General features: G+C 44.0%; 1 protein-coding gene across 2 annotated transcripts in view; it reads right to left on the reverse strand.

The window, feature by feature from the left end:
- The window catches only part of LOC120994875 (arylsulfatase H-like), a 140,748-nt gene that overhangs the window by 58,127 nt on the left and 63,737 nt on the right, over window positions 1-18,884 (reverse strand). For both annotated transcript variants that reach the window (XM_040423746.1, XM_040423747.1), the window contains exon 4: window positions 259-381. In XM_040423746.1, coding sequence (XP_040279680.1) covers window positions 259-381 — 123 coding nt within the window. The remainder of the gene's footprint in view (window positions 1-258; window positions 382-18,884) is intronic.

Genomic DNA, 18,884 nt, shown 5'->3' on the forward strand with positions numbered 1-18,884 from the left:
ATCCTGAATCATAAGTGTGGTTAATAAAAGAAAACATGCAACCTTACCTCCCTAAATAAAATAAAATAAAAGGTGATAAAAATGATACCAATAATAATTTTTAAAAAAACGTGCTGGGAGGGGATTTATATGTCATCGATTAACATAGCAAAATACAATGCTACGAAATGTAGACAGCCAGAATAGGCAACAAAATCTACTCATTTAAAATTTTGGCTTTGATCTGGATCTATAAATACCAAATCAGCTAATGCTCACCAATGATCCCTGTAGCATAGCCTTGGTCCTTTAAGATTTTGGCAAATGTTGTTTCATTTGTTGGAAGCCCTCCGGATGCAGCATTCCAGAAAAGCACTCGTTTTTTAGCATGGCCACTCATACCTAGACAGATTCAAAATAGACCATGTAATAAGTAAGTTATTTATTACTGTGCTTTTCGAGTTCAATACATACCATAATACTCCCAAAGTGTACATCTTACAAAACATAGCCTATGAGCGGATTCATATTAACCTTCGTAACAGTATTTATATTAGGTCTCATACACACAGTAGTGTCTGTATTACAATCTGCAAATAATGGATCCACAAAATACAGATACCTTCCATATAGAGATGAGTGAACCAGTTGAGATTTGTTGTGGGTCCGTTTCACCAAATTTTTGAAAAGTTTGGTTCAGACCCAAATCAGTTCAAGCTGAACCAAAGTTGATCCAGTTCCCCTGAAAGTTCATATACTGTATATCCCCCTCTAGCCTCCTAGGACTCAGAATTTTTAGTTCTGGAATGCAATGACAGCAATAGTAAATGATGTCTGAGTTAGACTGACATACATAACTGTGGGTAAAACGCTTGTTTGATGACGTTACATTCATCGTGTTTTAAAAACACACAGCACTGGCACATGCTATGCTTTTTCATGTTCCAAAGCTTCCAAAAATTGTCCCTTATCAAGGGCAGATGATGTTTATACACACATGGTATTATGGGATTAAAAACATAATATTAAAAAAGTGGTTTGGGGGATCAAGCATCAAAAAGTTATCCCTTGACAGGGCCGGAATGCCTGCCCATATGACACGCACATGTGTTTATTGTCAGAAAAAAAATTGTCTGCTTGTGAATGAACCAAATAAAAAGTCTCTCTTTTAATTGGGAGACGCAGCAGTGCAATGTGGATGTGAGAAGGTTACAGTACGGATACATTGGCATGCGCCTGCAATAGTAGCATCAGCAGAAGCAGTATAGCATGGAACATACAAGGCTGTCTATGGGTAGTAGTAGCAATAGTAGTAGTAGCAGTAGTAGTGATAGTGTTGGCAGATGCTTTGCGTTAATGGTGGTGGCAGTAGGGTTTAACAGTGAGGAGCAGCTGAGGAAGCGGCGGCTGCAGCAGCACCCATATGGTACATGTTGGCAGAAACGCAACAGCATGATGGAGGCAGCAGCAGCTTTACTGAAGATGATGGTCTGCAGGTCATAGCAGTGGCATGATGTGGTCGGTGGCATGATGGAAGTGGCAGCAGCAGCCATCCAGATCATGATGGTAGGCAGGTCACATTAGTGGCATGATGGAGGCAGCTGCAGCAGCCGTACAGAACATGATGGTAGGCAGACAGACAGCATTGGCATGATTCAGGCGGCAGCTGCAGCTGTACAGAATTAGATAGTAGGCAGGTTGTATTAGCGGCATGATGGAGGTGGCAGCAGCAGTACTGCAGAACATGATGGTAGGCAGGTCGAAGCATTAGCATGATGACAGTAGCAACACTGGCAGAGGACAACTTGGTCCGTTTGGGTGTCACCGTGCCCCCCGTGGCACTGAAAACCATCTCCAAGATGACACTGGAGGCTGGGCAAGAAAGAAGAAAGAGTGTGCTGTGCCAGTTTGGGCCACTATTCCAGTATGCCTGCCCAGAAATCCATGGGGTCAGGGAACAGGGTATGCACCACAAACTGGACATAGTTTAGGCAGGCTTGAACCTGGCCATTTATTATTGTATGTATTTTCCAGGCCTGTTTGATATATCATGCTATAATTTCCATGTACACCAGCAGGAGGCAGCAATATGTTCAGCAGACCAGTGCCAGTTTAGTATTGCTAGATTGGAATAGTTCATTCCAATCTAGCTCCCCCTCTTTGAGGAGGAGTGGAATGTTCCCACATCCTACCTCATGGGGAGGAAAGGAAGTTTAGTTAGTGTGTACCAGCCCCCTTCTTGGGGAAGGCTGTGTTGGTAGGAGCTCCCAGAAACAGGGATCCCAACTTAGGATCCAGCCTCGGCTGAGGCCCAGGATCACTCTTCCCAGCCTGAGTCATCTACCTCAGCTGGTGACAAGCAAGCAGCACCTCCAAGACTACAGATCTCCAGGAAAACAACCATCCCCTGCGAGCAGTCCTGTGAGTACTTATCCAGAAACCAGGAGAAGCCAAATACCTCCTCAGCTAGTCAGGCCCGTACCAAGCAGAAGACAGAGCAGAAGATAGATACCTGCCAGATTCTCTAGGCATATGACAAGAAGCATAATATATTAATTCCTGCCACATATTGCCAATACCTGCTGGGACCCAAGACTATTGCTGTATTTTGTATGGATTCAAGCTGCATTAAGTAAAGACGAGTTGGATTATATTTCTTGTCTGGATTGCATTCATTCCTCAATTACTCCTACTGACCACACTCAATATTATTGCAATAAGAAATGGCCAAAGGAGGAAAAAGGCGCTCATAGGGTGAGTAGGTTCAGAACAAGCTTCCAAATACAGGAAGAGTGGTACTGCTCACCTGTTGTTGTTGCACCTAATGTTGGGTGCAACTATACTGGAGGCGAGTAGGAGTGGTTTAGGTGTTGCTGGTTGGTGCTGCCGGTTACGTCCGTGTTCACCTTTGGCGGGGGCCAAGCCGCCGTCCGGGTCAGTGTATGAAGTATGTATCCACTGGACTCTGGGGTCGAGTGGAGGGTGGACCATAGGCGCAAAACACAACCAGAGTTTGTTTCAAACCAATAGTTTTTTTTTATTGTTTTTGTTATCGTGACAACGCGTTTCGGGGTACTGTGGACCCCTTTTTCAAGTCTATTATTACTATTATCCCTTTTTATATAATTTGTATGTACATGTTTTTTTAGACTTGAAAAAGGGGTCCACAGTACCCCGAAACGCGTTGTCACGATAACAAAAACAATAAAAAAAAACTATTGGTTTGAAACAAACTCTGGTTGTGTTTTGCGCCTATGGTCCACCCTCCACTCGACCCTAGAGTCCAGTGGATACATACTTCAATATTATTGCAAGTGAGCCAGGATCCAGGAGTCCAGCCGTACCAAGGTAGGCGACACCGTTGACACTACCATACCTACTATACAGAGACATTATCCCCCTCTGGCATTCTTCACCTGGTACGTGAGTTATAACATCTTAAAGGGCCCTGCTACAGTACCTGCGCAAGCTGCAATTGGCGTCACGAACTACTACACATATATCCTGACCCACTGCATAGCTGACCCACTGTACCAATGTCCTGCTCGCTGCACTGTTGGCTTTCTGATTGGCCTCTGCCTGGCGCGGCACATGGAAAAACTGTTCCATCATGTTGAGGAGACTGAAATGGCTGCTGCGGCTTCTGCTGCTCATGGCGGCAGAAGGGGGGGTGACTCTGCAGGGAGTGAAGAGAAGCCTCCTTTTCAGACACACTGGCGGCAGGCGTCTGCTTGCTGTAAGCTGCAGCAAGCTACACATACAGTATTTCCTGACAGTAGCGTAATTTGTCCTTCTTTCTGCAAGAGGAAAACATTCCCCCATTTTGATCTGGTAGGTAGGGACTAAAAGCACGACTATCCAGTAGTGTTGGCCGAGCACCAAAGTGCTCGGGTGCTCGGGCTAAACACCTAGGGATGTTCGGGTGCTCTACTGAGCACCTGAGCACTTTGGAAGTGAATGGGAGAACCTGAGCATTAAACCAGCACCCCCTGCTCTGAAGAGGGGAGGGTGTCTGGTTCATAGGAAAAGGTCAGAAATTGATGGAAACACCACTGAAATTGTTTGGGACCAGCATGGGGAAGATGTCTGAATGCATCTTGGACTCCCAGGTTGCTGCTGGGAATGATGTCATCCGAGTAGTACGCCACTTTTACAGACTGACAATAATATGCCCCAAACCGAAGATAAAATTGATTTTAGTGAAACATTCTTTCCTGTATATTTACTTGTATATAAAGTGCTGCCAAAAATTACAAGGAAGAAGCACTCCGATACAACCTGTATATTACATAAAGGACTGCCTCATTCACATTGTGGTACAATTGTTCAGGTAGTGGGACTCCTACACTCATAAAGCCTATGCACTAAGTGAAAGGGCTGCCAAAAATTACAAGGAACCGGCACTATAATACACCCTGTGTTACACATAAAGGAGGGCATCATACACACCCTTTAAAAATTATGATTGATTGCCTGCTGGTGACCCTCAAAAACATTTGGAGCAAGGTCCTGCTGATCTGACCATCTAAAACATTAGGGGCGGTAGTCTGCTGCTGAGGTGACCATCCAAAAAATTATGGTTGAGGGCCTGCTGCTGAGCTGACCCTCTAAAACATTATAGTGGAGGGACTGCTGCTGAGCTGACCATCGAAAGAATTATGGTTGACGGCCTGCTGCTGAGCTGACCATTGAAAAAATTATGGGCGAGTGCATGCTGCTTAGCTGACCATTGAAAAAATTATGGGCGAGTGCCTGCTGGTGATCTGACCATCGAAAACATTATGGGCGAGGGCCTGCTGCTGATCTGACTCTCTAAAAAATTGTAGGTGAGCGCCTGCTGCTGATCTGACTCTCTAAAAAATTGTAGGTGAGCGCCTGCTGGTGAGCTGACCCTCTAAAAGGTTGTAGGTGAGCGCCTGCTGGTGAGCTGACCCTCTAAAACATTATATGCGAGGGCCTGCAGTTGAGCTGACCCTGTAAAAGATTGTAGGTGAGGAACTGCTGCCGAGCTGACCCTCTAAAACATTATATGCAAGGGCCTGCAGGTGAGCTGACCCTGTAAAAGATTATATGCGAAGGCCTGCAGGTGAGCTGACCCTGTAAAACATTATATGCGAGGGCCTGCAGGTGAGCTGACCCTGTAAAAGATTGTAGGTGAGGGCCTGCTGCCGAGCTGACCCTCTAAAATATTATATGCGAGGGCCTGCAGGTGAGCTGACCCTTTAAAACATTATATGCGAGGGCCTGCAGGTGAGCTGACCCTGTAAAACATTATATGCGAGGGCCTGCTGCCGAGCTGACCATTTTAAAAATTGTGTGGACAAGGAAATTGTGTGGACGTTCACCCAGTGTGCCGTCAGGGAAATGTAGCGTCCCTGGCCAAAAGAGCTTGTAATGTCGCTGCCACCACCACCTAATAAAAAATGTAAGTGAATGAATGTCACTGATATTTAGGATGCGCACACATTATACAGGAGGTATAGAGCAAGTAATGTCGCTACCACCACTGCCTAATAAAAAAATTAACTAAATGAATGTCACTGATATTTTGGATGCGCACACGTTATACAGGAGGTATAGCGCAAGTAATGTCGCTCCCACCACCGCCTAATAAAAAATTACACTGAATGAATGTCACTGATATTTTGGATGCGCACACGTTATACAGGAGGTATAGCACAAGTAATGTCGCTGCCACCACCGCCTAATAAAAAATTACATTGAATGAATGTCACTGATATTTAGGATGCGCACATGTTATACAGGGGATTTGGCGCTGGTAATGTCGCTGTCACCACCGGCTAATAAAAAATTACACTGAATTAATGTCACTGATATTTAGGATGGGCAAATGTTATACTGGAAGTAATTTAAATCTACGGAAAAAGTACACTGGATGTCACAGATATTTTTTGGATGCGCACACTTTACACTTGAGATGGGGAGCAGCTAATGTCACTGTCCGCAGCGGACACCATCTACGGAAAAAGTACACTGGATGTCAAACATATTTTGCATGTGCACATTTTACACTGGAGATGTGGTGCAGCTAATGTCGCTGTCTGTAGCGGCCTAACTATTGCACACTATTTAGCGTAGCAGCCAAGAAACGTGCGGGGAGGAGACTCGAGCATTGCGCTTGAGCACATGCGGTATTCGGCAATGTCAAATTCCAGCGAGTTGGCATGTAGCGATTTAAAGAGGACCTTTCATCTGGCAAAACATTGTGAACTAAGTGTCATGATCTGTACAGCGGCGCCCAGGGATCTCACTGGGCGCCGCTCCATTCTCCTGCTATGCCCTCCGGTATGTTCGGTCACTTGGTTATAGTAGGTGGAGAGTGACGGAGGAGGAGTCTGAGTGGGAGGAGTGGAAAGAGATTATGACGATGTGAAAGACAACGTACTGCTCATGGCTGCAGCCTGGCTGTCACAAGGGGGACCTAGGAGAAATTGGGAACTCCTGCTGAGGTGGCTGGCTGCCATCTGTGTTTGCTCACAGTATGGAGTGATGCCGCTTCATGTGGTTCAGTAGAGCTGTGGTGCCTACTGTATTTTTTGCCCCATAAGATGCACTTTTTCCCCCCCAAAGCGGGGGAAAAAATGTCACTGTGTCTTATGGGACAAATACTAATGAGTGCTTCCTTTATGGAAGCACTTATTAGTACCGGATGACTGAGAAGCAGGGAATGCAGCGCTCCCTGGGCTCTGTTCTCACGGCTTCATGGTCCTCTGCCGTTGGCCGTGCTGTGACTGCACACAGCGTGAGGACACTCTGTGAGCGATCGCTGTGCGTGTCTAGTCACAGCACAGCAGGAAGAAGAGGGAGAGCTGGATCCTTGGAGTTCATGGCATCCAGAGCAGAAATAAGTTGATTTATTTTATTTGCTGTGAGGCATGGGATCTGATCTAAGGTATGGGGTTTGATCTGGAGCATAGGAGGTGATCTAGAGCATAGGGGCTGATCTAAGGCATGGGGCGTATCTGAGGTCTAATAAAAAATATTTTCTTCTTATTGTCTTCCTCTGAAACCTAGGTGCCTCTTATAGGGCAAAAAATACAGTACATTTTTTTTCATAATTCTCTTTTTATTTATCAAAAATGAAGGGCAAATGGATAAACAAACATAGTCACTGGTTTAGGGTTCGTCAGACCTTACTCATCACGCATCATGAATCATACGACTTCTTAAACAGTCCAATCTCCGAGATCTAAACAGTCCAAAGAAAACAACAAAAGAAACAAAGAAACAAACACATGAAAGGCGATAAAGTCGGATATGGTCACATCCCAATCATGACTGATGCTGAAATAGGACATGGCACTACTTGACATTGTTTATATCTTCACGAAATAAGTTCAAAATCTAATACCAACGGAATGATGTGTAAGGAGAAAGCAACGTAGCTCCTATTTTGTCAGACCATAGCATTATCCCCAATCTCTAAGGCTAGCATTCCTGTTTGGGAAAACTCCTAACTTCTCCCAGCATCAAGGTGAGTATCAGCTCCGGGACATTCCTTTACATGCGTCAACCAGGGTTGCCAAATATTTAGGAACCCCCTTCTGTTATGAGTCTCCCAGCCCCCCAACTCCTCCATTCTGCACAAGTGATTCATTTTCTCATACTACATGGATACGGTTCGCGAATCCGAGGCCCTCCAGAGCACAGGAATGAGGAGCTTAGCTGCTGTAATCATGTGAGTCTGCAGAGTATTTTTATGAGGTGTGAAGTTAGTTTTGGATTTTCACAACAACACTAACGGGGCAGTGAGTGTTAATGGCCAGGGCAGATCTTATTGATAACGTCCTCTATGGCCCTCCAAAATTGGTTGATTTTCAAGCAAAACCACCAAATGAGAGACATACTGCCTGTGCCCTCAAGGCACCTCCAACACCTGTCTGATGTAATTAAATGAGTCCTATAGGGGAACTCAGGTGTGCGGTACCATCTAGTAAGAATTTTTAGCAAATTTTCCTGCACCCTAACACATCTGGAAAACCCATGCGAATGGGTCAGTATGAAAGATCTACTAGACTCTTCTAACCTAATTCCTAGCTCAATTTCCCAATCTCTCAAATAAGAAGGCGGCTGATCATCTCTTTTCACCAAAATCTGCATGTATATCAGAGAGAGACCTTTGGGGGGCAGCTTTGGAAGTAAGAAAATGGTCTCCAGCCAAGTGGGGTCCGGCATCGGGAGATGTTTAGATTTCTTGAACTTCTCGCACATGGCCTCAAAGTCCCACCTCTGTATAACAGTACCCACTCTCGGCGCTGTAATAATCAGAGGAGGCTGACAACTTCGAAAGGTCACCCAATCTGAGCTCAGAAACAGAGTCCCACACCGTGTTCGTCTCAACCATTCTGTCAGAGAGCACATGAGGCAACATGTTGAGTAAGGTTACCGGGGACAGGCGGCTGTTACTAAGGTTCAGAGCAGAGGACTTTTGGCACCAGTTAATAGTGCTTCTGGTAAGGTCACTTATGAGCTCTGAGGTGTTGGAGAGTGCAGAGAGGTGAAGAAAAATCAGACCATTCTCGGTGGCGCTGGTGCAGTAAAGACTCGATGCTCAGAAGGTACCAATAAAGGTAATCTTTTTTATTAAAGTAGGTCTACGCGTTTCGGGGGCAGAACATCCCCCTTCCTCAGGACAATAAAACTTATTACATTAAAAACACAGTGTTTCCAGTTCATTTTATGCACTCAGTTTGAGCGCAATGTGTGCAAGTCACATGGGTGGAGAGAAGGCTGGGGGAGTGAGTGTTTGTCCTGTCGCTAGGATACCAGACACTCCCCCAGTGTTAGGTGGCCAATCGTTCTGCTTTTCAGGTTGGATTAGTGCCTTATGACGTATTATGGGCGTATCATGGGCGGTCTTTTGACATGTTATGGGCGTATCATGGGCGGTGATTGTACCAATTTTGTCCGGTATCTGTACGACCTCTTTTGGGGCGGCATCTGGATGACGCGTCTAGGAACGCCCCTCTATGATGTCAGTGGGCCGGTCTTTTGGTGCGGCATCTGTATCGCATCGGGGGAGGGGTAGTGCTCGGCTGACGTGTTGTCTCCAGCTTATTGCTGGTTCAGGTGGGCCGGTCTATCAATGATGTCGTGGCTCCTATAGTTAATCCTTATTGGACAGTGCTGTAGTAGCCCAGGCCCATCGATGACCTCAGTGGGCTGGTCTTACGATGTGGCATCTGGATACTATCGGGGGCGGTGTCTGCATGCGGTCATGTGATTTTCTTTTATCCACCCCTATAGTCAGGTGTCTGCTATGTACTCCTACATCTACTGTCATTGGAGGTAAAAAACGGTTGTGCGGCATATTTATTATGGGGTTGTATGTGCCTAAAAAAGGCCGCATGTCATAAGTCATTTCGAGACTCAAAACGGCAGATTTTGAGTAGGGGAAAAAAGGGAGTAGGGGGAATTGTGGGAAGGTATATGAGTGTGAGGGACATGCCTCATTATAGCATTGTGTTATATAGATGATGAAATGGATTAAAAATCGGGATTCTTTAAAATTAGACCCATATACACATATGTATGTGTGTTTTTTTGTGTGTGTTACCAGCCCGGGGGTTCCATATATATATGGTTTAGTGGGTTGATAATTAAATAAATAGATAAATAAATAGATAAATAAATAAATAAATAAGCAGATGAACTAAATTACATTTCTAGACAAATAGGTAAAAATGCGGGTATGTGTATATCTACACACATACTTTTACACATATACCCGCCTAAGTGTGTGTGAGAAAAAAACGCACATATATCTATACTCAGCAGTTTTGTAAAATTGTAAATGCATAAGGGTCAGTTATGGTTTACATGTATATAAATATATGTAAATATATATAAGGATGGGAACCCCACGGAATGGTGTTTCCTCCCTGTATTCCAACAGGGGGTGTTTGCTCCCTGTATATGCGTGTATGCTCATCTCCATCTCTATAGCATAGTAATGTAATGTTACTATTACTGATCTAGTTTTATTATCATCGTGTGAGTACTGGATTCTTTCTATTTTATAATCATGACTTGTATTGGGGATTACAGGATGGTCTCACTTATCTCGTTAAGCCCATATGGGGTCAGTGTATCTAATTGATAGATCCAGTAGATCTCTCTTCTCTGGAGGCTGCTGAACCTATTGTAAGGGTTATCTGGGATGAAGTCTATGGGTGTGATTTTTAGTGTATGTTTGCTTTTTTCTGGTGTTGTGGCGCAGTGTCGTGAGATGCTGTGTTTTGGGCAGAGTTTTTGTATGTTGTGTCTGTGTTGATTGAGTCTACAATGTAATTCTTGTGTTGTCCGCCCCTCATACTGAAGTCCGCATTTGCATTCTATAAGGTATATTACATAACTGCTCTTGCAGTTAAGGTGATGTTTTATAGAAAAAACTCTGACCAAAACACAGCATCTCACGACACTGCGCCACAACACCAGAAAAAAGCAAACATACACTAAAAATCACACCCATAGACTTCATCCCAGATAACCCTTACAATAGGTTCAGCAGCCTCCAGAGAAGAAAGATCTACTGGATCTATCAAATAGATACACTGACCCCATATGGGCTTAACGAGATAAGCGAGACCATCCTGTAATCCCCAATACAAGTCATGATTATAAAATAGAAAGAATCCAGTACTCACACAATGATAATAAAACTAGATCAGTAATAGTAACATTACATTACTATGCTATGCTATAGAGATGGAGATGAGCATACACGCATATACAGGGAGGAAACACCCCCTGTTGGAATACAGGGAGGAAACACCATTCCGTGGGGTTCCCATCCTTATATATATTTACATATATTTATATACATGTAAACCATAACTGACCCTTATGCATTTACAATTTTACAAAACTGCTGAGTATAGATATATGTGCGTTTTTTTCTCGCACACACTTAGGCGGGTATATGTGTAAAAGTATGTGTGTAGATATACACATACCCGCATTTTTAGCTATTTGTCTAGAAATTTAATTTAGTTCATCTGCTTATTTATTTATTTATCTATTTATCTATTTATTTAATTACCAACCCACTAAACCATATATATATGGAACCCCCGGGCTGGTAACACACACAAAAAAACACACATACATATGTGTATATGGGTCTAATTTTAAAGAATCCCGATTTTTAATCCATTTCATCATCTGTATAACACAATGCTATAATGAGGAATGTCCCTCACACTCATATACCTTCCCACAATTCCCCCTACTCCCTTTTTTCCCCTACTCAAAATCTGCCGTTTTGAGTCTCGACATGACTTATGACATGCGGCCTTTTTTAGGCACATACAACCCCATAATAAATATGCCGCACAACCGTTTTTTACCTATAATGACAGTAGATGTAGGAGTACATAGCAGACACCTGACTATAGGAGTGGATAAAAGAAAATCACATGACCGCATGCAGACACCGCCCCCGATAGTATCCAGATGTCACATCGTACAGCACTGTCCAATAAGGATTAACTATAGGAGCCACGACATCATTGATAGACCGGCCCACCTGAACCAGCAATAAGCTGGAGACAACACGTCAGCCGAGCACTACCCCTCCCCTGATGCGATACAGATGCCGCACCAAAAGACCGGCCCACTGACATCATAGCGGGGCGTTCCTAGACGCGTCATCCAGATGCCGCCCCAAAAGAGGTCGTGCAGATACCGGACAAAATTGGTACAATCACCGCCCATGATACGCCCATAACACGTCAAAAGACCGCCCATGATACGCCCATAATACGTCATAAGGCACTAATCCAACCTGAAAGGCAGAACGATTGGCCACCTAACACTGGGGGATTGTCTGGTATCCTAGCGACAGGACAAACACTCACGCCCCCAGCCTTCTCTCCACCCATGTGACTTGCACACATTGCGCTCAAACTGAGTGCATAAAATGAACTGGAAACACTGTGTTTTTAATGTAATAAGTTTTATTGTCCTGAGGAAGGGGGATGTTCTGCCCCCGAAATGCGTAGACCTACTTTAATAAAAAGATTACCTTTATTGGTACCTTCTGAGCATCGAGTCTTTACTGCACCAGCGCCACCGAGAATAGTCTGATTTTTCTTCACCTCTCTGCATACATTTATCCTGACAACCGCAACCACGGCAAGGGATACAGACCAGGGGCAGCAGACGCAGTCTTCTCTTCTCCCGAAAACTGGACGGGTAATCATCCAGAAAAGCGATTCGGAGGCGTTGTGACCTTTCACAACCCCTTCTGGTAAGCATAATCAGTAGCTTCTGTGCTTATACACAGTGCTGTAAGGTTCTACACACGAGGCGCTGCCTCCTCTTCTTTCTCTTTTTTCCTTTTAGGTGTTGGGGAGTGGCACTTTGTGCCATAACAAATGCTCTCTCTGCTTCCCACGTACAGTTCTCTCCATGCGTTATTTGTATTAGAAATCATATATCTAGAACTTATGTATGGGCTATTCCCTCCCTCCCCTTTTTTATCATGTGGGCAGCATCGCTAATTGCTTCCTGGATCTCCTCCTACACTCCTGCATGCGTTCCATAGGCAGGAAGTGTCGAGGAGAACAACGCCCTCTCACTTCCGGTTTTGGGATCACATGTGCGTTCCACAAGCACCGCGTGCGTTCCAAATACCGGAAGTGGTGCTTTTTTCAATATTCAAGCAGCCATTTGGTTATCCAGGAGGTGGGGCAGGTTTAAGGGGCCAAATTCAGATATATAGATCTGTGATACACTAGCACAAGTGCACCTCACCATACCAGGAGGTCTGCTATATAATTATCATATAATTTTTTTGCCCCAGAATATCAGATGAGCAATTACCCTTAGTGAAACCTGCAACAACTTATTCTTTACCTAGCAACTACTATAATTGAAGTTTGTCAACATCTTATTACTTATCCTCAGTCCCCTGATGAACCAGTTTTTACGGATACTGGGGAAACGCGTTGGGACGAGCTGCTAAGAAAGGACGAACATCTTCAATCCTTACAGGCAAGGTAATAGTAGGCAACAGCGAGGGCTTAGCCACCGAGAGGTGGGGTCACCCCTTTCAGGGCGGGTGCTCCGCCTGTAGGCAGGGTTACATTGACGGACGTATAAGGGATTTGGTTCCCCCTCCCTCCCCGGTCCAGACTTCACCTCTCGTTCACCGTCTGGCCAGGTCCACAGTCATCTAACTGTAAGTTGCCGTAATTTTTTATATATCGGATTGTACTATCCTGGATACGTCCAAAGTCAGGCCTTGTCTATCTATCTGACTTAGCCTAAGATTATATCTAGATGGGGTAATATTTTAACAAATGAAAGTAAAAGTTATGTTTTATATGAAAAGTCATTTTTCTCTGTGATACTCTGTACAGTATTAGAACAAAGTTTTATGCAAATCGACTTCGGATGTTTTAGCAGAAGTCGATTCACTCATCCCTAATTATTTCACCCCATAAATACATCCACGCCCCTCTTAAACTTTTTTAGTGAACTCACCATCATCACCACCTCCTCAGGCAGAGAGTTCCATAGTCTCACTGCTCTTACCGTAAAGAATCCTTTTCTATGTTTGTGTACAAACCTTCTTTCCTCCAGACTCAGAGGATGTTCCCTCGTCACAGTCACAGTCCTGGGGATAAATAGATGATGGGAGAGATCTTTGTACTGACCCCGATAGATTTATACATAGTAATTAGATCTCCCTTCAGTTGTCTTTTTTCTAAAGTGAAAAACCCTAATTTTGATATTCTTTCAGAGTACTGTAGTCCACCCATTCCAGTTGCCCTCCTCTGAACCCTCTCCAGTAGTGATGGATGAAAATCGTCCAGGACGATTCCCAAATGCGATCAAATGTTCGCGAACTGTAAGTTTGCGGCGGGCCTCATTCACTTTAATGGCAGAAAAAGCAGAATTTGACTTCAGGTCATATTTGCAGCCACCAAATACTTACTAGAAGTGCACAAATAGTCCCACAACATGGACAGTGACATACTAGAAGGGGATCAATGAAAAAAATTCCCACAAAAAATATGTATTTTAATCAGGGGCCATTTTTATGTGTCTTAAAGGGAAATTCTCAAAAATGTGCCCTGCTGTAGCCTAGAAATATTTTATTTTAGGCCATGGGAGTACGGGCCATAAAAATTAGGCATTCACCTGACATAAAAGAAATTGTGATTATGTGTCTCGAGGTACATTATGCTGTCAATAGATACAATTTTTACTGTAGGCCACTGGAGTTCAGGCCCCAAACATTAGGCATTAACCGTACAGAAAAGATGAAGTGAATATGTAGCTGGAGGCCTTAATTAATATTTGGTGGAAGCCGGTGTATCGCAGGCCTCAATCAATATTTGGTGTAACCAAGTATATCAATCCCCTCTATCAGTATTTTGTGTAAAGAGGTATATAGAACCCCTTAATGAGTATTTGCTGGAAGCTAGTATATCAACCCCTTGATCAATATTTGGTTGAAGCCGGTGTATCGCAGGCCTCAATCAATAGTGATGGATGAACATCTGCCTGGACGGTTCTCGAATGCGATCGCACGATCAAAAGTTCACGGCGTGTCCCATTCATTTTAATAGCAGGCGAAACTGAAAAACCTTCAGCTCATATTTGCTGCCAAGAAATAATTACTAGAAGTGCACAAATAGTCCCACAACATGGACAGTGACATACCAGATGTATTATTTGAATTTGCGTTCTCCATTCATAATTTTTTTCAATGCGAAATATCAGCAATATAATTTTCGCGTACGCTCATGCGCAAAATAGGCTGCAGATGGCAACACTATTGTCAGCAGCGGACATGTTAAAAAAAAGCCCACACTGCGGAGCCATGTGCCGGCGTCCTGGGAGCGCCAGATGTGACCGTGCATGATGGATGTTTCGTTCCAGATACATTTGAACTCTGCTTTTTGCCTCCTGAGCACTGTAAATTCTGCCTGCTTCTCCTCCCTATGTGGTGCTCCGTCTCTCCTTCTGAACTCCCTGCCTCTTCTTCTCTTGTGGGCACTCACGTGATGTCCATCGACACTTTATCATCGTCACCTTTGCCACCACTAACGTTAGAGATCTCGGAGTAGGCAGCAACAGCGGAGACCACCCTCCTTGGGCTGATCTGGGTACTGTCGTCAGATAGCTGAGTGGCGGCCGTTGCTACCTCCTCTTCCTGATCTGATGCCAAGAATGGCTGCGCATCGGAAAGGTCTAGTAATGCATAGGAAAATAATTCCTCGGACTCGAGCGGAGGGGATATGGTGGTGGTGGTGGTGTATTTGGGGGGGCACACAGCAGAGAGTGAGGAGGGTGCAGATAGAGAGGATGAGGAGGGTGCATAAGCGGAAGGCTAAGTGAGCCACTCAACCAAGTCTGGTGCGTCCTTTGACATAATCGTACGCACCTTCTGCAACTTCCCACTTAGGCTCCGGCCTGGGGCACCTGCCCGACGCCTACCACCCCTGCGGAAGGGCCTGCCTCTTTCTCTGCCTGTCATTTTTTAAATGACCCTGTGACAAAAGTCTCTATAGAAGAGCAGTATTTGTGGAAGAAGGTATATAACACCCCTGCTTCAATCAATTTTTGTTAAATTATTTTTTCCAATACCGTTTGTCACTGTGTAGCAAAAGGAATGCAGCCAAACCACAAACAAATGCTGCAGTACCCAAATGCACTATATAGAAAGTATATTATTGGTATATAACACCCTGTGTAGCTGCAGTATCGCTGCAGAACCGCAGACAACTGCTGCACAATACAAATCCACTATAATATACTTTCTATGTTAGAAAGTATATTATAAGTGTATTACACCCCTCTGTACTGCACACCTATCAATAGTACACCTATACCAGTCCTTAAAAGGACTTTTGTGGCCCTATTTGATAGCGTTTTTGTCCCTAACAGTCTGTCCTGCTCCACACAGCAACCTTTCCCTAAACTGACAAAAGACTGAATGTAAAATGGTGGCCAGATCGGGTCTATTTATAAGGTAAGGGGTGTGTCCATGGGCTGAAATGTCTCAATTGGCTGTCCTTTACCACCTGATGGATGTGTGATGGGTCAAAGTTGTTCACAATATAAAAGAATATGGCGGACGCGAATATCTCCATATGTTCGCATGTTCGGTGAATCGCAAGCGGGCAAAGTTCGCCACAAACCGACTGCCATCTCTATCAATCAATATTTAGTGGAAGCTGGTATATCAATCCTCTCTATCAGTATTTTGTGGAAACAGGTATATAGAACCCCTTAATGAGTATTTGCTGGAAGCTGGTATATTAAACCCCTTAATCAATATTTAGCGGAAGCCGGTGTATCGCAGGCCTCAATCAATATTTTGTGGAAGCCAGAATATCAATCCCGTCTATCAGTACTTTGGGGAAACAGGTATATAGAACCCCTTAATGAGTATTTGCTGGAAGCTGGCATATCAAACCCCTTAATCAATATTTTGTGGAAGCCGTTGTATCGCAGGCCTCAATTAATATTTTGTGGAAGCCGATGTATCACACCCCTCAATCAATATTTTATGGAAGCTGGTGTATCACACACCTTAATCAGTATTTTGTGGAAGCAGGTATATCGCACCCCTTAATAAGTTTTTTGGCGGCAACAGGTATATCACACCAGTTGCAATTAGTTATTCCAATGGCGTTTGTCCCTCTATCTAGCTGCAGTATCTCAGCAGAACCGCATACAACTGCTGCACAATACAAATGCACTATAATATACTTTTTATGTTAGACGGTATATTATAGGTATATCACATGCCTCAATCAGTTTTTTTTGAGGGGGCAACAGGTATATCACACCAATTGCAATTAGTTATTTCAATAGCATTTGTCCCTCTATCTAGCTGCAGTATCGCAGCAGAACCGCACACAACTGCTGCACAATACAAATGCACTATAATATGCTTTCTATGTTACAAAGTATATTATAAGCATATCACACCCCTCAGTATGTCACACCAATTGATAGCACACCTATACCAGTCCTTAACCCCTTCACGACTGCAATCCGTCTATATACGTGATAGCTGCACATACCCCGTGCAGCTACCACGTGTATAGACGTCATTGCAGTTCTTTAATCCAAGCGCTGCAAAGTGCTTGGATTAAAGCTTCTACCCCTGTCCTGCTGCTGTCACCGACAGCATACAGTCTAGTAATGCCGGCAAGGGACCAATCAGAGTGGTCCCTTGCCGGCAATCGATCCGATTGGTTAGTCTGTGCAGACTAACCAATCAGATCGTGGCAGTGTTAAAATGCCGGTTTCAGGCTCTGATCTGCGCTCTGCAGATCAGAGCTTTAAATCGGGTAGTGTCCTGAAGCCCCCGATCTGTGCCCCCTTCTTGTGTGCCTCCAACCCCCCACCACCACCGTGAGCCCTGCCGTTGCCATCGGTCCCCGCCCCCCCATCCATGTATCCTGCCCCTGATGCGGTCCGCCCCCTTCCCGCCCAATACATTCATCCTGCCCCGATCTGTAATTTCTGAATGCTGGCCGTATCCCCCCCCCTTTTCCAGCACTGCCCCCTACCCCCGGTGCAGTCCCCCTGCTGTGTGTGATGGCGGCGGCTCCATTCCTGAGCCGCTGCCATCAGCAGCGAGTGTCAGCTCTATGCTGACACTCTGCTGTAACCCCATAGATGCTGCGGCAGCGGCATCCATGGGGTTAATAGAGGGAGGGGGCTCCCTCTCTCAACCGTCGGGGCTGCTGCGCTGCGATTGCAGCGCCCGATGGTTGCCATGGCAACCGGACGCCTTTGCAAAGGCGTCCGGTTGCCATGGCAAAGGCGTCCGGTTGCCATGGCAAAGGCGTCAGGTGCTGCCACCTACAGGACATCTGGTAGTATTATACTTTGGAATGCAAGAGCATTGTAAAGTATAGTACAACCATCAGCCCCACTGGATCTTCAAGATCCAAGAGGGAAGTGATAAAAAAAAAAAGTGAAAATAATAAAAGTAAAAATAAAAAAATAAAAAAAGGAAAATAAATTTTTTTATTGCCTTTTCCTATAAAAAAATTAAAAAACAAAACAAAAACCACACATATTAAGTATCACCACGTCCGTAATGACCATCTCTATAAATATATCACATGATCAATCCCGTCCAATAAACACCATAAAAAATAAAAAATAAAAACTGTGTAAAAAAAAGCCATTTTTGTCACCTTAAATCACAAAAAGTGCAACACCAAGCGATCAAAAAGGCGTATACACCCCAAAATAGTACCAATCAACCGTTACCTCATCCCGAAAAAAATGAGCCCATATTTAAGACAATCGCCCAAAAAATAATAAAAAACTATGGCTCTCAGACTACGGTTTCAGAAATGCTATTATTGTGTAAAACTTAAATAAATAAGAAAAAGTATACATATTGGGTATTTCCACGTCCGTAAAGATCTGCTCTATAAAACTGTCACATAACCTAACCCCTCAGATGAACGCTGTAAATAAAAAATAAAAAAAACAGTTCCAAAACAGCCAATTGTCACCTTGCCCCATAAAGTGTAATAATGAATGATCAAGAAATCATATGTACCCAAAAATGGTACCAATAAAAACCTCAACTCTTTCTGCAAAAAACTAGCCCCTGCACAAGACGATCAGTAGAAAAATAAAAAACATATGGCGTTCAGAAAATAGACACACAAAAACATAATTTCTTTTTCAAAAATGCCTTATTATGTAAAACTGAAACAAACAAACAAAAACGTTGACATATTTGATATCCGTAACAACCTGCTCTATAAAAATAGCACATGATTTACCATGTCGGATGTATCTTGTAAAAAATTCAAGATGACAAAACGGTGCCAAAACAGCAATTTTTTTGTTACCTTGCCTCACAAAAAACGTAATATAGAGCAATTAATAAT

This window comes from Bufo bufo, chromosome 3 (assembly GCF_905171765.1).
Source record: "Bufo bufo chromosome 3, aBufBuf1.1, whole genome shotgun sequence".
In the NCBI taxonomy this organism is placed as follows: Eukaryota; Metazoa; Chordata; class Amphibia; order Anura; family Bufonidae; genus Bufo; species Bufo bufo.